General features: G+C 36.3%; 1 protein-coding gene and 1 long non-coding RNA gene across 15 annotated transcripts in view; one reads left to right on the top strand and one right to left on the bottom strand.

Moving 5' to 3' along the window:
* Window positions 1-22,968, bottom strand: part of NRG3 (neuregulin 3) — a 1,116,866-nt gene that overhangs the window by 746,564 nt on the left and 347,334 nt on the right. For 7 of the 13 annotated variants that reach the window (XM_054660295.2, XM_054660298.2, XM_054660296.2 and 4 more), the window contains exon 2: window positions 12,433-12,510. The exons of the other annotated variants lie outside the window; for them this stretch is intronic. In XM_054660295.2, coding sequence (XP_054516270.2) covers window positions 12,433-12,510 — 78 coding nt within the window. The remainder of the gene's footprint in view (window positions 1-12,432; window positions 12,511-22,968) is intronic. 13 annotated transcript variants of the gene reach the window in all.
* LOC107966776 (uncharacterized) lies at window positions 12,334-21,076 on the top strand. Of its 2 annotated transcripts, none has more exons than XR_008537552.1 (5): window positions 12,334-12,512; window positions 12,634-12,772; window positions 14,889-16,327; window positions 19,734-19,860; window positions 20,900-21,076. It is a non-coding gene; the product is annotated as an uncharacterized LOC107966776 (long non-coding RNA). The 2 variants fall into 2 exon arrangements; XR_010146979.1 differs by having other exon boundaries at window positions 12,356-12,772; window positions 14,889-15,043; window positions 16,243-16,327.

Below are 22,968 nucleotides of genomic sequence, written 5' to 3'. Positions count from 1 at the left end.
GGGAATCTAATGCCTCATCATCTGTCACTGCCTCCCATCCCCCACAGATGGAACCCTCTAGTTGCAGGAACACAAGCTCAGGGCTCCCACTGATTCTACATTATGTTGAGTTGTATAATTATTTCATTATATGTTACAATGTAATAATAATATAAATAAAGTGCACAATAAATGTAATGCACTGGCTGGGCACGGTGGCTCACACCTGTAATCCTGGCACTTTGGGAGGCTGAGGAGGGCAGATTGACTGAGCTCAGGAGTTCGAGACCAGCCTGGGCAACAAGGTAAAACCCCGTCTCTACAAAAATACAAAAAATTAGCCGGGCATGGTGGTGGGCATCTGTAGTCCCAGCTACTCAGGTGGCTGAAGCAGGAGAATTGCTTGAACCCAGGAGGCGGAAGTTGCAGTGAGCCGAGATCAAGCCACTGTACACCAGCCTGGGTGACAGAGCGAGACTCTGTCTCCAATCAATCAGTCAATCAATAATTGCAATGCACTTGAGTTATCCCGAAACCATTCCCCGCTCTCAGTACCCCCTGGCCTGTGAAAAAATTGTTACCCACAAAAATGATCCCTGGTGCCAAAATGGTTGTGGACCGCTGCTTTACATCATTATACATACTAATAGAACGCTTCTAAAGCAAAATATTTTTGAGAATTCAAAGTAGAGAAAAAAATTCAACAAAATAATTTAGATTGAGAAGACCACCTATTCCATCGTCCTTATTTTTCTGATTAGGCAATGGCACTCCAAAAAGATGAGGTCAACTACCCAAAAATAGTTCCAGAACCTAGGTCTCCAGACTTCTAATTCAATGCTCATTTTGCTCACTCCCTCATCTTTCTAAATTCTAGATTTCTCTTACAATCTACAGAGTTGATGCTATGGTTCTCATAAGTGCACTGAAGAATTTAACTGGTAGATTAAGGTAATAATCTTTTCAAAGAGCTCTGAAATTATCTGAGCTTCAGATAAAACAGCCATAATTAGGTTCCCTGCCAGTTGAACAGCACGAATGCTATTGTCACTGTCCAAGCCATAGGAAAGAGTTACAGGACAAAGGAAAAAAAATCACAATGGTGTCTTTCTAGACTTTTAGGTAAAATGCCTGTTGATGATGAAAAGAACATAGGATTCTAAATTTCCTTCTCAGATTTCATTAAGCAACTGTCCACACACCTTCTTTTTTGACTATTAATCTCCTTGAACTGATTCAGAAAAAGTATAGCATCATAACATTTTAAAAAATTAGTCTAACAAAAATTTCCAGACAGATCTTTACCTCAAGCGGAAATTTCTCCTATTAAATGCTATCCTTGAAAATATCACTAAATCCTGCATAGCAATTTCTCTCCTTTGCTGTATAATGATATAGCTATTGTACCCAAAAGAAAAGAAATACACATTTTACTTACCATCACAGCTCAGTTAGCAGTTTCCTCCAAGTTAAAAACTTTGTGTATTAGCTGGAAGTCAAGATCTATGTTTCTTTAAAAAATTAACTTGGGAAAGTTGGAGTAACTTATTTACTTAACCTTTATACAATCATGACAATTCAGACCGAAAGATAGTTATTTTCTTTCAGAATATGAATACATTGCTGCAATTTCTTCTAATTTCTAGGATCACTGTTGGAAAGTGTAAAGTCATTTTGAGTACTAATCACCAGGATTTGACTTAATTTTTATTTCTAAAAACCTTAAATTTTTTTCTTTAACTCTAGTATTATGAATTTTCATAAATATGTGCCTTCAGCTTGTCTTTTTAAAATTTTAAATTGTGGTGGGGCACTTATATTGTAAATTTAAGTCATATATTCTTTTATTATTTCTTTGATTATGTCTTCTCCATTTTCTGTTTATTTTCTGCTATTAGAGATATTTCCAGTTATCAGTAATGATCATGTTTCCAATATGTTTGCATTTACTAGAAGACTGTTTGATTTTTTGCATATTTTGATTTTTGTGTATTTACTAGAAGGCTGTTATATTTTTTACATATCCAGTATTTTTACTTCTGGTTTGATTTCATGTTCTGACAACATATCACTTTAACTTTGGAGTGGGTCTCTTTTACATGCAGTAAAAGTTGTATGAAGGAAATTTGTGAATCTCAGCAAAGCCCCTGCAACACAGTGCACAATAAAATTTTATGGAAGGAAATAAGTACACAATGCTTTCTGTTTGAGAGTTTTGCTTTGTTTGCTTTTCTTAAGGATCAAGTAGTTCAACCTGAGGCTTAAGCACGAGCCCTAACAGGAAGTCCTTAACACTTTCTGTTCAAAAGGGTCAGACTGTAGGTAGAAACTCAGCCAAGGTGTATCAGTGAGAAACACACTGTGCATTTGCCAGTAGAATTCCCTTTCCAGCAAATCAAAATTTGTAAATAAGGCAGAAGTGGTCAGATGGGTGGAGAATGGGTTCCCTGCCTGAGATGTACAGAAACACAACATTTGGGAAACACATGTACTTCACTTTTTCTTTCCTACTCTCTCTCACACCCCCACCCTCTCTCTCCACCTAATCTCCTCCACAAGAATTCCAAAGTCTTCTTCTACAATACAAGTAATTAGCTCTTTCCCCAATTTTGAATATGCAAACCTCTCCAGGTCTCAGCAAAACAATAACTTCAGCTTCTGCACTCCTTAGAAAGAATGTTGTACCTATAAATGACTTTTTTCTTATTATTTTATAAATCATTTTAAATTGACTACATTTCACTTAGCACATAGTGGTTACTCAAAGAGAAAATACAAGCCCTATAGATGGGCAAATATCATTGCCTGTTCTATTTACGGAAATGTTCTTTGTCCCTAATATATTTTCTGGCACTTGATGGGTACTCAATGAAAATATTCCTGAAACTGCAGGTTTCTAACTTTTCTGGAGACATAATTTAGACACCATCTTTTGCAAAGGATATTCACCTTAAATAATTTAGAATTTTATGACAAGAAAATTCCAGACATAGAAAACAAACAAAACTGGAGGCATCCACAATTGAAGTTGGATTACATTTCTGAGTGTCTTCTTAAAATATCACTTGTATTGCACATGTTCTAGTTTGTCATATCCCACTGTTAGGAAAGGCTTACAACAAATTATTTTAAAAGCATATCATTCACCATATAAATGTTGTACAGTTTTTCCCAGATAAAAATATTTTCCTTATTGAAAAAAAAAGAGCTTATTGTTTCTTAGAAGAAACATGTTAATATAAACTGTATCAACCAGGTATGTGCTGTGAATTTACATCAAGTAATCTTCAATTTGGTGGGTCTCTAACTGTCTCAGAGTCATATGGTGAGAAAGATCCTTCCAGTCCACTCCAGGAAATGCTACTGAGCAGCTGTCTGTTGCTTTACACAGATGGTAATTGACAAATATGTATATTGTGAAGACTTCGCGATGTACTTCCAAAAGAAAAGTCATTCCTTAATGCCAAAATATTCCATTCTTGTATTCTAAATCACTGGGGGAATTTAACCTCCATTACTTAATATAATTAGTTTGACACTGACATAATTAGTAACCACCACAAAAGAACAAAGATTACAAGATCACTGTAAATAAAGGCCAATTATTTTACTTCTCTAAAGAAATACGGACTTACCCCTTTTGCCATTAGTCATAGGCAGACAATTTAAAATGTATTATGTGCTAAATTAGCTATTAATAAAACAAACAAGGTGTCTTCCTTATGAGTAATGTTTAGCTTAGTTGTCCTTAATGTAAGAATCTGGGAATGGTGATGGAGGACAGAAGGAAAAATTAAAAAAATAAACAGCTGAGAGCCCAGTTAAGCTAGGCACAAAAGATACCCCTTGCATACTGTCAGATATAGACATTTTACTGATAAGGACACAAGTTTAGAATTGTAATTCAGCTAGATTCTCAAAGTAGGAAATGTCAGAGCTGAAATTTGATCTTCTGTGTGGCAAACTCTCCTATACGCTACTGCTCCCCTCTCAATTATGACAAAGAAATTATCTTTTAGGGATATTTTTATACATTTTATCATTTAGATGCCATCTATAATTCAAATGCAATGTTGTTTTTTTGCAAGTTTTTGTCCTCACACCTTAAAGTATATCACTTCTCTAATGTTCATAGAAAAGTATAAATTATTCTAGCTCAGAGAATCAGCAGGTTTCTTATTTTCTCCCAAAAACTCAAGGAATTTCATCTCCAACATGTGTGTACCCTTAAAAAGAACCTTTCCTCTTGCAGTTTGTCTCCACAGCATTTGATTAAGAAAGTTACAAAATTATAAGAATAAAACATTGTAACAGGGTTTTTTAAAAAAAATCTTAGAGGCTTCTACTTGCCTATGTCATAACGTCAAAAATAAAATGACCTCCACAAAATTGGAGCACTGAACAAATGAGGGAGAAGAAAACTCAACCAATAAGAATATTACTAATAAAAACTGACAGAAGTCTTCTCTAAACACACTTGTATCAACATTCATAAAGAAAGATCTAATGCCATTCCATTTGACTGAAATCCAAATCTATTGAACTTTCAGACAAAGTAAATAGCCTATTTATTCTGGAATGAACTACATAATCAACTAAGCATTTCACTTGAGGCCATCTTCCTCCACTAGATTATCCCCTGAAATAGCATCAGACGTTTCTCTGTGGACACTCGAGTGACTGATTGAAAAGTCTTTTTCCACTAATGGAATTAGGAACCATTTCGGACTCTTCATCTTCCCTTCGGTTCTAGCTCATACTTCAAAAATTCCATTCTTCCAAAATTCTTAAGCAATCATCATTTAGTGGAAAATAATTCTATTAAAATCATATAATGCTATAATAAAACATGCATTTTATATGTATCTGAAATCTACACTTTCATCTTCATATTTGGAAAAGAAATAAAAGTCTGTTAATGATTTTTTTTTATTCAAATGCATATAATTTACCAATTCAAATAAATTATCTTTAATAGAGAATTTCTCTTTAATTTCAGTTTTCCATTTAAACTGATAAAATCACAAAATATTATATCGATAGTGGTATATTAATTGCTGGGGGGAAAAAGAGTTATTTTTTCTTTAACTATTCAATGTAAAATCCTATGTCATGTCAGTTCCAACGAGAACTCTAGGCTAAAGCAGAAAAAACAAAAGGAAATGTGCCTTTACAGACTCACACAAATAGGAAAACCTTTTTTTGATCAGATTCAAAACAGACATAAAATATGACTTGCACTTATTTTAAAAAAATACCAGTACACTCTATTATGGGAAAGGCATTATAATATTAAGAGTCACTTTTCTTTCTCTAGAAGTTAAAAGTAAGTTTCTTTTTGTGAATACAATACAAAAATATTTAAACTATTTCATTGTTTAATAGATCATATTATAAATACTGGCTCACACTATATTATCAAAATAAAACTGGAACTAAGCTAACAGCAGATACAAAGGTGGAATAAAAATCTAAATCTAAGATGTAAACCTATAGATACAAGAAAAAACCATGAGAAAATATCTTTATGACTTAGAGGAAGTGAAGAACTTTTAAAGCAAAGGCAGCAAAAAATAAGCAAAAAAAGTCATAGATTACAGAATGAAGAAGGATATTTGTAATATTTAAGACTGACAAACTAATAATGCTAATAGGTAAACAAAGAGATGCTTAATTAGTAATCAGATAAATTAAAACAACAATAAATATCATTTACACCAATTAAATTGGCAAAAAAAATGGTTGTAAAGACACAGAAAAATCTTTAGATACTACGGTGCAACCTGGCCAGGTGCGGTGGCTCATGCCTGTAATCCCAGCACTTTAGGAGACCAAGGCGGCCGGATCATCTGAGGTCAGGAATTCGAGACCAGCCTGGCCAACATGGCGGAACCCCATCTCTACTAAAAATACAAAAATTTTCCAGGCATGGTGACACATGCCTATGGTCCCACCTGGGTAACAGGGCAAGACTCCCATCTCAAAAAATATATATGTATGTGTATATATGTGTATATATGTGTATACATGTATATATGCATATATCTACACACATTGAAGTTAAAAATAAGTTTCTTTTTGTGAATACAATATAAAAATATTTAAACCATTTAATTGTTTAATAGATCGTATTATAAATACTGGCTCATACTATATATCAAAATAAAAGTGGAACTAAGCTAACAGCAGATACAAAGGTGGAATAAAAATCTAAATCTAAGATGTAAACCTATAGATATAAGAAAAAACCATGAGAAAATATCTTTATGACTTGGAGGAAGTAAAGAACTTTAGGCAGCAAGAAGTATATAATAAATATTATATATATGTATATATATATATATATATATGGTATAACCTAAAAATAATGCACTAAAAATAAGTGACATAGGCCTTTTAGCTGCAGAGTAATTTATGATGGTAGAAGGTTAGAAGAAAACCGGTTTTCCATCAATGGAAAGAATCATGCAGCAATGAGAAGTGATAGATTATATGCTCACAGAACAACGTGAGCTGAAAAATAGAATGTTTAATCAAAAAAGTGGAAACTGGCATCAAGTAAATAAAAAATGCATGTAAGAACACACACAAATCCAGATGTACACATTATATAAATTAGAATGGTTGTCTCAAGGTGGTAGGGGAAAGGGAATGGAGAATGGGGAAAAGGGTAGGGGGAGAGAAAGAGAAAGAACTGGATGATGCAAAAAGTCAGAGGGCAATCAGCAATGAAAAGAACCTGAACTTTGATGTTTAAGAAACTTGCAATGAAATCCTTACAGTCACTTACTACCAATGTGACTTTGAACAAGGGACTTTTCTGTATGACTCTTTCTCCACTGGCAAAATTGAGATAATAGTTGTCACCTCATGGATGATGATTAAATGAGTAAAAACTTAATATTTACATACTCAGTAAGGACTTTTTTTTTCTTTTTAAGCTTTTTCAGAGCAGGCATTTATATTTGCCTGTGTTATAGGATTGTTATACTTATTGATGCTTAGAATGTAGTCTGAATTCAAGTTTCTTTTGCTGAATTCTAAAATAGGAAAACAACACTACAAAAGGAATATTCATGAGCTATGGACAAATTCAGGCTTTGTAAAAGCATTTTATAATTCCAAATAAAATGGAAATCCTTGTTTTGTATATCATTCTGAGATATGCAGCTAAAGTAGAGTATTAACTTTAAGATTACTACCAATATAGTAAAATCAGTATCTTCAAATTTAAGATTACAGAGAAACACTAAGATTGCTGAAAGACATCTTAAAATATCTTAAAATATTTCTTTTACCAATTGTAACCTGAAACCAATACTTTTTCTTATTACACTTTGCTGTGCACTGAACCTCAAAGAGAATTCTCCAAGCTCTTTGACAATTAAAATGTTAAAGAGTGAAGCAACAAAATGATCTTACTTTGTCCTGTTACTAGATTTGGAAAAAGCATCATTTTGAAAGGGAATTATCTTCTTAGAGTAAAAGTCATGTAAGAACCTCTGTTCATTTTTCAAATCATTGGTATACTTGCAGTCTTCTTAGGAAATATACATTTCTATTTACAGGCCAGAATTTCAGCCAGCCATTTATGCTCAGAGGAAAATATGCTGGGGAGAGGTAAATTTGCCTAAAATCATTGTTGATTGATCGAATGATTGATTCATTCAAGAGTAATATATTAAGCACTACTATATAGCAAAAAAAAAATGTACTGAGTCTGAGCATATATGAATGAATGAATGAATGAATGAATGAAGTAGACATAGTTCAGCCTTCACAGAGTATACAAAGTAATAGGAATGTCAAACAAAAATAAGTAAATGATTGCTAGCTATCTACCTATAAAATTACAAATTGTTGTAAGAATAAGCAGGAAAAACAGGATTCTAAGAAAAGGAATGACAAAAAGAATGGAGTATTCATAGAGATCTCCAACAGTATAATTTTAACTGACACCTGATGGATATAAAGAATGACCTTTGCAAACAGAGGCAGAAAGATTTACAAGGAGGAGGCATAAAAAGTTCAAAAGTGCTGAGGCGGAAAATAATTTGGTCTTTAAAGCTACTGACATCAGTTCATGGGACCTGGAGCCTGGTATACTGTGAACAAACTCCAAGATATGCAATTAATTTAAAGGCATCTCCATGACAGCCTGTAGACTACTGCATAGGGATCTGATATTATGTTAATCTTCATTAGAAATCATTAGGAGTTTTTGAAAAGACATTGTCAGATATATGTGTTTAAGAGTTCTAGTTTTTTTAGGCCAGGTGCGGTGGCTCACACCTGTAATCCCAGTACTTTGGGAGGCCGAGGTGGGCAGATCACGAGGTCAGGAGATCGAGACCATCCTGGCTAACACGGTGAAACCCCGTCTCTACTAAAAATACAAAAAACTAGCTGGGCGTTGTGGTGGGCGTCTGTAGTCCCAGCTACTCAGGAGGCTGAGGCAAGAGAATGGCATGAACCCGGGAGGCGGAGCTTGCAGTAGGCGGAGATCGCACCACTGCACTCCAGCCTGGGCGACAGAGCGAGACTCTGTCTCAAAAAAAAAAAAAAAAAAAAAGTTCCTGTTTTCATATGGAGAAGGAGATAGAGGGAGGCCAGGATGAAGATTTTTCAATCAGACCAGGGAAAATAAAATCATAGTTTGGGTTAAACAGATGACTGAGAAACTAAGTGAGAAGTGGACGGAGTAAAGATAATATTTCCGAGGCCTTAAGGATGCAGGGAACAGCAGTAATGACTCAGAGTTCTGGCTTCCACACTGTGGCAGATTGTAGTGCAACGTACAAGGATGGCAAAGACTGAATGAGGGGATCTGAAATCACAGGGAGCAGGAAATTAAAAGAAGCACCCTGGCTTTCACACCCCTGGAGACTACAATTCAGGTAACTGAGAAGCAGGGTTTCCCTCAGCATTTTGGAGTGGAAGTCGCAGGCCTCGGTTGTGAACAAAACTGACCTCTACTGACCACTTACAGTGAGTTATGGGCTATGCCAGCTCCTTCCAGTTGTGCTTGCTATCTCATTTACTTCCTACTGCAGTACTGGAAGGTGGCTGTGATTAGCTACATTTAAAAGATGAGGAAATTAAAGGTCATCTTTTGTATCTTGTTCAAAGTCCCTCGATAAATGACAGAGTTAGGATTCTAACGACTGACTGTAAAAGTACAGTGTCCAAACCTATCCTCTATTTAATGATTAGAAACAGTGGACACAAGACACCAGTGACAGTGAGGGGTGTGTGTGTGTGTGTATGTATGTGTGTGTGTCTGTGTGTGTGTGTGTGTGTGTGTGTGTCTGGCAGAGATGGGGCATGCTAAATAATGTTCATCGTAGATCCAGTTCTACTGTCATCTATGAAAAGCAAGGAGGCAAGTCTCTATTAATATAGAGGAATAATGCGGACTCATTCAGGCATGATAAAACGTCTACCAAGTGACACACACTGGACAACTTTCCAGGTCAGCAAAAGAGGCAGAATCCCAACTAGTATGCAGCTCAGAGCCTAGCAATCTGTCATTCTCAAAATACAATTTTCTTCACACAATGCCACATCAGTAGGCTAGATTAGCCATGCACACGTATGATTCACATACAAGGTCAAAATGCTGTGTGCTACGGGAGATAAAGCACCAGGTGAGATAGAGCTCTATGAAAGATAAAGTGCTAGGGTGGCAAAACAATATAGGCCTTAAGAGCAGTGGGAGATTACTTGAGATGGAAAGGTCACAAAAAGCTTTCTTTATCGATTAAGTAAATGCCTGGAACATAATAGGGTCTGAACTAAATGATATTGGAAGATGTAAACAAAATCCAATTTTCCCTGAAATTAATTAATAATGTATAAATAGAGATGTTAGAAAAATAGTTAAACTATTCTAATACTGTATCTAAGGCTCAGAATAAAGAAGTTCATACTCTAGTCCAGACATTGGCAAACTTTTCCTGTAAAGGGGCAGATAGTAAGTTATTTTTCAGCTTTGTGAACTCCACCATCAATATCCATCAACTCAGTACTAATATTTTTGCAGGAAGGCAGTCATGAATGATACGTACATGAATGGGTGCAGCTGTGTTCCAAAAAGTTTGTTGCTTACAAAAACAAGTGGCAGGCTGGATCTGGACTTCAGGCCATTGCTGGCCAACCCCTGCCCTAGTCTCATTGCTCCCCAAATTTAATAGAATGATCTGTCACTCAAGTTGCTGGGAATGCAAGGAAGACACTGAGCCTAATTAGGATATGTCACACACAAAAATTATTGGAGAGAGCAGTTGTAAGTTGAGACTAAAATGAAGCCCCTTCTCTTGAGTGTTTCTGCCAAAATAAGAAATACAAACACATCCCGATTACACAGTAACAAGGCAAGCACGGCTGAAGGAAGAAAGTTATCAGTGGAGATCCGCTGCATAGCATGGTCACAACCATGGCAGGTAAGGTGGAGTGTAGACAGCCTTGTCAGCCAGCCTTCTCAGCTCTCTCCAGCCTCTCCTGACTTGACTTGGTATAAAGATCTTAGTGAGCTGAAGCCACTAATAGAAGCCCAAATCCCAGTTAACTTTTACGATGCTGTCCCTGCTGTAGCTCTCTCTCATTTTTCTCTTTCATGTTTTGTTAATAATGATTGCTCTATTTTGAATAAAATATTGTAACAAATTGAACTTAAATCATTCAACAATTATTTATTGGGTATGTCCTGCATGTGTCTACCCTTGATTGCCTATAATGTTATTACTCTGTGATTGAACTGGAGATCTGATGGTGAGAAAACCATTCATATTATCCCTACTCTCCTGGAACATAACGTCCAGATGACAAAACACAAAATAAGGTCACAAGTAAATGTAATCGCAACTGTGATCAGCTGCTTTGAAGGAAACAGACAAACTGCTGAAATGGAAAATACCATAGGAAGGGAATAATTTAGACAGAGTAGACAGAGACAGTTTTTCTATGGAGATCTTTATTTAATTAAATTTCCTTTAAATCAAGACCAGGAACACGTTCCAGAAACTGATAAAAGACCATTGGTATTGGAGCGTAGTGAGTTGGGGAAGAAAGAAGAGTGAAAAAAATTATGTTGGAAAAACCAGAGAAGTGAATAGGTTATGCTGGGAAGGCATTTGGACCCTGGTAAGGTTTGCATGTTTCATCCTGAATACAGCTAGAAATCAATGAGAATGCTTTTGAGCCGGGGAGTGATTGTCGTTTGTTTTACCAATATTAATCAAAAATGGTTTGTAGAGCAGCTAGGAGTATAAATGTGGAGAATATGATGGGGGGGTACTGTGACAGAAAAGGGGTAAGATGAAAGTGGCTTGCTTGGTGCAGGGTGGTAGTGGCAGTGGCAGCCGAAGTGTAGGGAAGTTGCTGAATTTGAGATTTCTGTTGAAGGAAGAACCAAGTTTTGTGGATGAGTAGATGGTTAAAAGGTTCTTAAATGTGGGTGTAAGTAGGTGCTTGTGGGATAGGAAGGGAAGAGTAATAGAATTAAAGAAGCCAATGGTTTCTGGTTTGACCTCCTGGTTGGCTGATGGTGCCATTTATCTTGAAAGGGAAGATTCGGGGAGAAGCAAGAGTGGGGAGGAGAACCAAGAGGTATGTTTTGGACATATTTGAAAATTCATGGGGCAAAGAGGCAGTTAGATACACAAGAGTGAATCTCAGGCAAGTCATTAGAAGATAGATGGCACTTTAGGCTACTGGATTGAAAGTCATGATAGGAAGAAAGTGAGGGAAAAGAAGGCCCAGAACAAGGCTGTATTGTAGATAAATGTATACTTAAATTTTCTTTGCCTTGTGATGTTTTGATATCTTAGAAAATCTTTCTAACTGGGGAAGAGATCACCTTTGCCTGAGGCTAGCCAATTCTTTTTTTGTTTTGTTTTGTTTTGTTTTTGAGATGGAGTCTCGCTCTGTCGCCCAGGCTGGAGTGCAATGGCACCATCTAGGGTCACTGCAAGCTCCGCCTCCCGGGTTCACATCATTCTCCTGCTTCAGCCTCCCCATTAGCTGGGACTACAGATGCCTACCACCACGCCCGGCTAATTTTTTTGTATTTTTAGTAGAGACGGTGTTTCACCGTGTTAGCCAGGATGGTCTCGATCTCCTGACCTCGTGATCCGCCTGCCTCGGCCTTCTGAAGTGCTGGGATTACAGACGTGAGCCACTGCCAACAGCCGCCAATACTTAAGATAGGAAACGGACCAGCCTGAAGCATGCAAACTAACCAACCCAGAGCCACATTTCCTCTACCTTGCCCATATACCCTGGAAACAATATTCTTCTGTCTTAAGCAACCCAGGGCCAGGTACCAGGCAACTGGAGAACACCGCTGTTTCCCACATTCTGGAGAAATTATTCAAAGTAGTCCTAAACTGTTCATCCTATCCTGCCTTACCCTTCTCTCAGAAACCCCAACAAAGGCCATGCCTTACAACTTACCTTGCTCCTGTTTCTGCCTCCTGACCACTCTGGTCTTCCCCATGTTGCCATGTATGGCATGCCTCCTGTCTCTAGGACCTGTGAGTAGAAAATACTTTATTTTCTCGAGTCTCTCCTGTGTCTCCTCTTGTAGCCCCATCTGGCCGATTGTCTCATAAATGTATACAAAACAAAATTTCTGACAAATCATAATATTTATAGATGCAGCAAAAGAGAAAAACAATGAAAGTCTGTATTAGTAACTAGAAAAACGGTCAGAAGTCTGAGGTACCTGAGAGAAGACAGCAAAATGAGATCTGGAATTTGAGGAGCACCTGTTAGGAGAAGAGTCATCTCTACTGTAAGCACAAGCAACACAGAGGGAATGGGGATGTCAGGAGGGTATCCCAAGGACAACATATAGGATTTTGTCATATTCTTCCTCCAAAATCACAGAAAACTTGTGATCCATATCCACTATTTTTTGTTCCAAGTCTCTGATAAGTAAGTCATCCAATCCATGTTAAAACAGGCTGGATTCTTGCATCATAAGACGTTAATTTATATTTTTACAAGATCCTTTTAGCTGCTTCCACCAAAGTCCCTTTCCCCCTGCATACACTGAAGCTTATCTTGCATATTCTATTTATTATGATATATAAGGTGTGTTTTCCCTGCTGGACTTGGGGGTTTTGAGAGAAGGGACTCTATTTTTCCTTTCTATATCCTCCCAGCCAACTGAACATCTGATTCTTTACAAAACTGAGAGACCTACCATAGTAATTTGCAAATGGGCCTTCAAATTTATCATACTTGCTCTTAGTCCTATGCTTAGAGTTTCAGTTCATGTAGGAGTCAGTGAAGACTAAGTGTGAGTAGCCAAAAACTTGAAAGATAAAGTTGAAAGCAGTTTCTTAAAGATATTTTTTAAATGTTCTTAATTCAGAAACTGTTAATCCAATTTAAGAGAAAACTGTTTAACTAAAAATTTTAGAGAATTTATGAAGACATATCGTTAATGGAGAAAAACACAATGATATGTAACATTTTGAAATCAATCATGTTTTAGTGGTCTTCTATTTGCTTACTAATTTTTACTGATAGTTTTCACACACTGAATTATGTTTCCTGCAACTAATATGTTTTCTTCTCTTTTGCCCTGAAATTTCTGTAGATTTTCCATTATGGAATGTGAGTCTATGTTATGTGATGCATAGATATCCATTCCTATTGATTTCTTGTGGAAATAACTTTCTTATTAAAATTTGATAAATAATGCGTTTATTACTATGGTAGATATTTTCAGAATTAGTTATATTGTGTTTCAGTATGCCTCATGATAATACTAGGTTTTTTTTTCAATATTTCACTTTGTTCTTTTTGTGCCTGTTTGTGTTACTATTAATAATCTGAAGGTCTCATGTTTTTCTATTACCTTTTTTGTTACCTTTTAAATACAATGTGATTTTTTTTATTTCTTATTTTTTTGAGACAGAGTCTCGCTCTTGTCACCCAGCCTGGAGTGCAATGGCACAATCATGGCTCACTGCAACCTCACTTGAACCTTACTTACTAGGTTCAAGTGATTCTCCTGCCTCAGCCTCCCGAACAGATGGGATTACGGGCACCTGCCACCATGCCCGGCTAATTTTTGTATTTTTAGTAGAGACGGGGTTTCACCATATTGGCCAGGCTGGTCTCGAACTCCTGACCTTAGGTGATCCACACTCCTCGGCCTCCCAAAGTCCTGGGATTACAGGCATGAGCCACTGTGCCTGGCCAATGTAATATTTATAATCCTACATTTCTTTATTATCTACTGACCATTCACTGTAATACTGACAAAATTTATACCTCCACTTACTCTCCAATCACTTCTCTTACTGCATTATCTAATTTTAATTGTTTACACACTTTTACTACATTTTTATGCCTTTGCATGTTTATGCTATGTTATTTAATAAATCACCATTGAGTGGCATTTTTTTTGCCTTCAGCTATAAAAGATGAAGAATTCACCATATGTATCCCACCTCTCACCTTCTCTTCCACTTTTCATCCTAAATTGTATCAGATAAATTATTTCAATGTTATTATTCTTTGTAACATTTTCATTCTGTTCTGTAAACATAATTCTCAGAAATATTTTTACTTATCAATGCAGATAGAAATATTTAATATTTTCAACATATTTAATGTTTATCAATAGTTCTTTTGCTGTAATTCCTCTATTCATTTTCATTGTCAGAATATTTTTAAAGGAATCTGGCAACTAGATTCTGAGCAGTATTTCATGTTGAAAACTGTTTGTCAGTTGCCTTACTTTAAAAGATACATTGACTGAGTCTAGGAACATGGGTTACACTGCCTTTTCCTGAAAACACTGCAGAGGCATTGACCTGTTCTTTTCCTAATGTGGAATGTTACTGAGAGGAATTCTGAAGTCACCCTTTGTTTAGGATTTGATCTCCTTTCAGACTCCCCAAAAGATTCCCTGTTCTAGTTGGCCTTCTATATTGGTGGTTTCTGAATACATACCCCAAAGAACTTGAGCATCAGTGAATTCTGGTATCTTCTGGGAGCCCTGGAACTAATCTCTTGAAAATACCAAGGGATGACTGTGTTTTAAAAGGTAAGTGGATTAGGATATTGACGGTGATCATTTTGCATAATTTTTTTCATAATGTTGGGCTTCCAAACAAAAGATTAAAAGTCAAAAATGTTTATTCTCAAAACCTCTTCACATCTGGAAAAAGTAACTTTAAACATTTTTTTTCTCCATATATTCATTTCTCCTTTTCAGGCACACCACTTATGTGTATGCTGAACTTTTCTTTTTTCTGTTTGGATTTTCTAACAGATTATTTTCATCTACCCTGACAATTGTTTTAACTCACTGTTAATTTATTTTGTTTCATTTTTTCACTGTTCACATGCTTTTTGATATTTTCCGTTTCTATTCCCCTTTAGGTTATTTCCAATGTAACTTTGGATGTAACATTCTTTTCTACTATTCTTTCCTATACTTAATATGGTTTGCCTGTGTCCTCAACTAAAATCTCAACTTGAATTGTAATCCTCATGGGAGGTGGTTAGATCATGGGGGCAGTTTCCCCAATGTTGTGCTTGTGCTACTGAGTGAGTTCTCACAAGATCTGATGGTTTTATAAGGGGCTTTTCCCTGCTTCGCTCTGCACTTCTCTCTCCTGCTGCCATGTGAAGAAGGACATGGTTGTTTCCTCTTCTGCCATGATTGTAAGTTTCCTGAGGCCTCCCAAGCAATGCAGAACTGTGAGTCAATTAAACCTCTTTCCTTTATAAATTACCCAGTCTTGGGCAGTTCTTTATAGCAGCATGAGAACAAACTAATATACTAATTTTCTTGTTTTATCTGCTTAAGAGTCATTTCCTTCTATTTCCTTGCTATATTTCTTCCTGAATTTCTGTTTCCCAAATGTCTGCTTTGAGACATTATTTCAAAGAAGTTATTGTTTTGTTAATGTCTATTGCTTAATTTAGTAATACATTTGGGAATTAATTTCATTTTCTCCATGACAAAATTTTTCTGGTGAATATTTTTCAACTGCTTTCTATTCTGCTTTCTATTCTAATTATTTTAATACCTTGGTATTTATGCTGCAATGGTCCCTTTTACACATGGTGAGTCTTCATAGACTATATGCTGGTAATTTATCTTTGAATATAGTGAGTATTTGGAACTATGGGAGGAGGGTCAGAGTGGGATATAGCACAACAGTAATTGTCAGAGGCTGACCATGAAATGCATTAAAGTGTATTCCTATATCTAGTTTAGCCTTTAATTCTCCCCAGGCGAGAGAGAGATGTCACTCAGGACTGCTTCCGAAGGAGTTTCTCTTGCAGCTTGCTTCACTGTCTAACTCCTTTCATACAAGTGGTAAGTCTCAATGTCTCCTGACTCAGCCTCCGACCCTCCAGTTGCTTCATCACGTTCAGTGGCTTCCAGGCATGCACTTGCCACAGAGTGCATTGTTGCAAATAAGAGATTGTTTTCTCAGAAGGGCATACCATCTACTTCTGAAATGGCATACTGGGCTCTGGAGCCTTTCTTCCCATATTTGGCCGAAGATTCTTTTCAATAAAGGTTGAATTTCCTTCTAGTTATTTTAAATTAATTTTCATGAGGAAAGGGGGCTGTATCATCATTACCATTTTAAGTCCAAAAGTCTTTTATAGTTCAAAAATATTTCATATCTACAAATTAATTTGTCCTTACACCATATCCAGTTACATTCAATGTGGTAACTAATACTATCCCCAATATAAAAAAAAATGAAAAAAGTCCTGGGAAGTTATGTTGTTTATCCATGGCCACACAGCAAATCAATATCATATTTGAATGAAGAATTACGTGCTTTCTCTTCTAGGTTAAGTTTTATTCCCACTAAAAACATGACCACAATGTGATTTAGTTATTTTTCTCCTAGAAATTTATTATAATGCTGTATCCCTAATGAGGGGTACAATATGTCAGAAATTAATCTGTGACTCACATTTACAAAAAGTCCCAAATTTGAACTTGAATTCAACTCCATAACACCCACATAAATTTATGTTTATATATACTCATACTATCTTGTGAATCACTCACTCCTATTGTATTGTATTTTGTGTCATAGCATTTAATTTTTAAATCTTTTTAAAACTTGCATTCATAAATTAGAAGTGTCCCAGGTCTCTCTATGGGGTCTGGGTTTTGTCCTTTTCCTACAGTTATGTGAGGAAGGCCCTGTTGATATTCTCATCTGAATATACAAGTAGGGGCCTCTGAAACATCAGGGACCATCAATAGGTACACTATCATGCAGGTGATCTCTGCTCTAAAAAGTGAAATGATGAGTGGAACTTTGGAGTTGAGGGTCAGACTTGAGGAAACTTAAATTAAGTGGTAAGTCCCTTGAACTGAAATGGAAAATGAAGGCTGCCCCTAACACCAGAGCCTTGGGGGAAGAATTCATATAGGAAAGTAATGAGATGTTCTAGAAAGACAAGAAGTGACAGAGAAGTGGAAAGGGTAAAAGGCCTACCAGTCTATCTTGGAGTAATATTTCCTACAATGTCATCTGCCAACACCATGTTTTTTATATTCAAGAAAAGCATTTTATTTAAAAATCATTTATTGAAACTTCTCCACTTTCACTATTCTCTTTCATTATAAAAATCATTCCCAGAGTTTGTCAACACCATTTATTGTTTCTAATCTAAACAATGACAAAGCAATATTCAGATGGAAGCATCAGTGTACCACCTCAAATACAATTTCATATCTCTTCTTTGTCATGAGATGAAATTAGATATAAGGTAAAAAGATAAGCAAGTTAAAAAAGAAAACCCTTTAAGTCTTTTCCCTTAATCAAACCCAGCATCAAGTTCAAAATCAATAAATGATACAATAAAATAATAATAATAATAATAATAATAATGAGCCAGTTGTCAAATGCAAGGGTGTGTCAGTTTTCAGGAGCTTAGTAAGTATTCCTGCAATGAGACTCTATAAAGACAGAGAAAGCCCAACAGCCACAGTAGAATGAATGGTTCCAAATTGAGTCATTAATGCAAGATCCAGTATGTGGAATGAGGAAAAAGCAGCAGTGATGATGAACTGAAGCGCTCCTGCACTTACCAAGATACAAACAGCCCAAGTACAAGCTGCAGTGGGTGGAAATGAGGAAGAAGAATAAGGAAAGATGACCTTCTCATGTCTGGACCATGAGAGACCTGACAAAGGAGACAGACATGAACGTGTCATACATACCGCCAACATGTGACTCTTAGTGGATTCACAAGAAGGCAAGCAATATGTTATAGCACATATACAGAAAAGACAAGACAAATTTCCTATCTTGAAAAGAGACTTGGCTCCACATTTGTCAATTGAGAGTTTCTGGGAAATGTGTTTCAAAGTTCTCCCAATAATAACAACAGTGATGACTGACAATTATTGAGCACTGAATAGGTGTGAAAACCATCCTGGAAGTATAGAGACTATGAGTCCAATAGATGGGGAATTTGAATCTGGACAACTAACTGTGAGACTTTGGCCAAATTACATGAGCAATTTGAATCTCAGTTTCCTAGTTATAAATGGAGATAAATAACAACTACTTCATAGAGTGGTTAGCATTAAATACAAAGATGGACTCAAACATACAGCATGCACAATGCCTGAAGTGTGTTAAGAACCCAGTCAATATTTGCTATCATATGACCTGCTAATAATTATCCTCACAATTCTAGGATATAAGGGCTAGCATTATTTTTAATATAATAAACAAAAACTTAGGGTTCACAGAGGTTTAGTACCTTGTCAGTGTTCAAATAGCTAATAGGTACAGAAGGAGGATTCAAATCAAAATCTCACAAGGACTCCAAAAGCAGCATTGGAGGGTGTGCCTCCAGAAAATGCCTTTCTGCACTTCTAAAATGTTGGCTTAGCTATACCTGCTTTTCTGAGATGTGTTTCAGAAATGTAAGGAGTCCTACACATGATCAAATGTCCCCAGCTTCTAGAAGTGGTAAGAAAGCAGAGAATTCCTTGATGTACAAATGAATAAGTCATCCCTGGTGAGGAAAACTGGTCTCAAACAGGAGCCACAGACAAATCTCATTTAGTATCCCAGGAGTAATTGCTTCTCCTTTAGGGAAAACTGGATGCTGAAGTGTGTTTATTTCCTTAACATGTTGTTTGGAAGTTTGCCTTTTTTCAATTTTTTGAGTAATATATGGATAGATTCTTGGGGTAAAATGTAAGAAAATTAGAAATAGTATTGTTTTTGGAGATACTAAAGTGGCCCTATTTTAAGTGGAACAAACAACAATAAAAAAGTAATACAAGTCTCGACAAGAAAATTAATAACGTAGAAGAAACGGGTATGGAGAGAGCTTACTAAATGACATTATGACAGAAATATGCCACGTGATCTTAATATACTTCAACAAAACACTAAAGTATAATTAAAACACAAATAACACTGAAGAAACTATATACAAACTTTCTCTCAAATATTCCACTGTAAATATTCCTTGGTGATTTTATTTTAACAAGTGAAAATGCAGGAAGGGGATTCCAAACCTGAGGAATATCCGAAGACCTTACTCAATGCCTTGCACATAGTTAATTACATCTGTGTGGGACATGAGTTATCTCTTTCTCATAATCACATTGATAATTACTCTGAGTTTAATTATTTGTACTAGATGTTTGTGTGTGAGGATGTTCGCTTGTGTATATGTTCATCTAGTGCTTTTGTGTTACTCATGTTTTCTTGTTCATACTGTTGTAGGGTAACATGCCCTTCATTCAGAACCAAACCTGTGCCCTGGCTTGGTATATTTCCTCCACCTGCTGAGCACCCTCTCACCCTCTATTTTTACTTGGAAGAAAGAAGACAATAATATCTACCAATCAAGGTGCTATGGGCATGAGAAATAATTTATACTTAGAGTCTATCCTATTATATGTCAGTGTCTAATTCATGTAGCTTCTAGTGGTAATAACAGAAAAAGTAGCATATGTTTTTTAAAGAAACGATATTCTTTCCTTGCAAATGATATTCAACTGATTTTAGGTGTTAATACCGTAGTTAGAACTTGTAATTTTTTAACATGCATCTCTTTTGTCTTCTATTTCCCCACATTAGCATTTAATGTATCATTTTTACTTATCTTTCGTGGTCTTATTCATAATCCTACATAATTGCATTTTTTTCTTCCTAGTAAACACATTTGAAACAACAATTTTCCTGCAAGTTCATTTTTAATAGTATACTGAATATTGTGAGGTCTGGTGATTTTATTTTTAATATTCTTTTCCTTAATATTTAATAATTTTACTATTAAAATAATAAATAATTGTAGCAGCAACGGTAAAGTGAGCTATGTTCATATTATTCTTGTTTGTTTTAGAAAGTCTCATATTTCTACATTAAAGGTAATGCTTGTTGAAACATTTAATTTTTCCCTTGTGAAAAAAGAAACCCTCTTTCCTATGATTTTTACTGTGCTTATGATGAATAGCTATTGAATTTTTATCAGATACTTTTTTGGCAATTGAGATAATTATATAGATTTGAACAATGTTTTATTTTGATGTGTTCTGTTAAGTTAGTAATTTTCCTGGTGTGGTATCACTTCAGCCTTCTAGGGTTAAGTCATGTGGATTTCAATGCATAAGGCTTTTCATGTCTTGCATCATATTTGCTAATATTATGGATGTTTCCATTTGTTTGCTTATTCAACCAAATAATTAGTAAGCAAGGACTTACTTAAAAGAATTGTGCTGGGTTTGGCAGAAGTTCAAAGATGAATACAAGAGTCACTATTGTCAGGTCACTTGGTTTATTTGAGGGGCAGACATGAACACAGCTATACTACTAGTCATTCTGCTTTCTGCATTCTAAAAGTGTTTTTTTATTCATAAAATGATATGTATTTACTTTTTATGTTCTAGATGCTGTACCTGAAGCAGAAGATAACCTGGCAAAGAAAAGAGTATAGTGCTGCCTTCAGGGAACTCCTAGTCTAGGGGAAGACAGCCAATAATCACATAACTGCTCTAATCAAATATTTCACCAAAATAAAGTATTAGCCACCTCCTAGAATCCAGGCTCTGTTGTAAGTGCTGAGGATACGGCAATGAACATAAATGCCTAAACTCTGCAGTGTTGGTGCTCACATTCTTGTAAATAAATACACAATTGTCCCTGCATGGAGGCCAGGCACTCTAGAATATTAGGGGACCTTGTTCTCACATGGTGGCATCCCTGGATAGATGACACAACTGGCTTTTCTGATGCTGTTTCATACTTTGGCCCAGAATCCTGCAACACTTTCTGTCATGATAAGATAGAGGTTATGTAGAAAAGGAAACAGACTCACTTTGTATCTCTTACAGGTTGTGATCCGGCCAAAAAATAATAGCTGTGCCTATAGCCCTAAGGTGCTGCTTTCTGGAAGCGCCTGAATTCTGGTTCCTTTTCCTTGGTATTCCTGCCCTCCTGCTAGTTGACTACATTTATAAGAGAAAAGAATACCAAGAAATTAGGCGGAACACGTGGAGTGTGTGTCTGTGAAGTGTGTGCCTGTATATGTTAGTGGGGCATCCAGAAGAACGTGGGTGGTGTGTGTGTGTGTGTGTGTGTGTGTGTGTGTGTGTGTATTTGGGGTGGTTGCTGGAATATTACTACACTGCATTCTGAGTGCACAAAGGCAGCAAAAACCCTAGTAGTATATTTAGGAGGAAATCAATTTTTTCCATTGTTCAAAATGTCCAGTTCTGATTCTCTCCAACTGAGTTGATAGGCCAGGGGGAAAAGCGGCCAAGGTGAAACAGAAGTGAGTTAGTAAATACCCACCAGGAATAGCAATTGGCCTGCAGTTGTAGAAAAGCTTCTTCCAAATACAGATCTAGGGTGCAGACTATTACCTATATGAACAGACAGCCTGTCTTGTGATATGTTTTTTTGAGAAATTAAGTACTCTGATACATTCAAAGTAACACACACACCCTGAGATTATCTCAGCTTTATCCATGTTCTAGACCCTTGGTTGGCTCTCCGGCATTCCAGCTGCAGCTGCTGGGGCTGGCTGCAGGCACGTCTGACTGTTCTCCCCTTTGGAGTAGACAGGGTTGTTCTGGCTGTCCCATGCATTGCCTTTCAATAAAGAATCTACACTGAAGAATTGTTTCGGGTTCTGTTTCCTAGTGAATTGCTAACTGAAGAAATCCTGAGAGGAAATACTTGAGTTTCTCAAAAAGAAGATTTTCTGCTAATCTACTGCAGGATCCAGAAGAAAATTTCAATTTTGTTACAATTCAAAAGCAACATGACTTCCATACAAATGCAAAAATAACATGTTTCCATACAAGCTAGCCAAAAGCAAAATGAAGAGAACAGGACAGGAAAATAAAGCTACATATTAGGATGTAAAAAGTATATGTGACATACAGAAAATTACCACGGAAAATCATACTAGAAATCCACATCGGGGCACTGAAGAGCCAGATTGATGCCAACAATTTGGAAGACGAACTTAAGTCTACCTAGAATTCAGAAGAAAAGAACAAAGAAACAAAAATAGGGAAAACACGGTGGATACAGAGAACAGAAAATAAAGAGCTTGCAGGGATGACTTGTTATTCTTAAAAGGAGAACCCAAACAATTCAAGAGACGTTATAAGAGAAAATGTTCTTGATCTGAAGGTAGTAATTGGTTTTAGAAATGCCCTACAGGAGGCAAACACACCCAGGGACTGGGCCTAATTTGGCCTCTGGCAATGTCTCAAGAGCAGAAACCCAGCGGTCTAATCAACTGGGTCTAGCAACATAACCTTGGTACATCCTTTGTGTCCTTCAGACAGGCAGAAGTGTCTGTCCCATATGGAATACTTGTCTAAATCGCTCATCCAACTTATGCTCCTTGTTTCCAACATACCTTACACCTCTCCTGAGTTCTCATCACAATCAGCATTAACTCCTGATTTATTTAAGAAATTGTTGTATTCTATTACTGACACTA

Source organism: Pan troglodytes, chromosome 8, assembly GCF_028858775.2.
Source record: "Pan troglodytes isolate AG18354 chromosome 8, NHGRI_mPanTro3-v2.0_pri, whole genome shotgun sequence".
Lineage (NCBI taxonomy): Eukaryota > Metazoa > Chordata > Mammalia > Primates > Hominidae > Pan > Pan troglodytes.
Note: the sequence above shows the minus strand (reverse complement) of the source record. Positions and strands in the feature narration are given on the sequence as shown.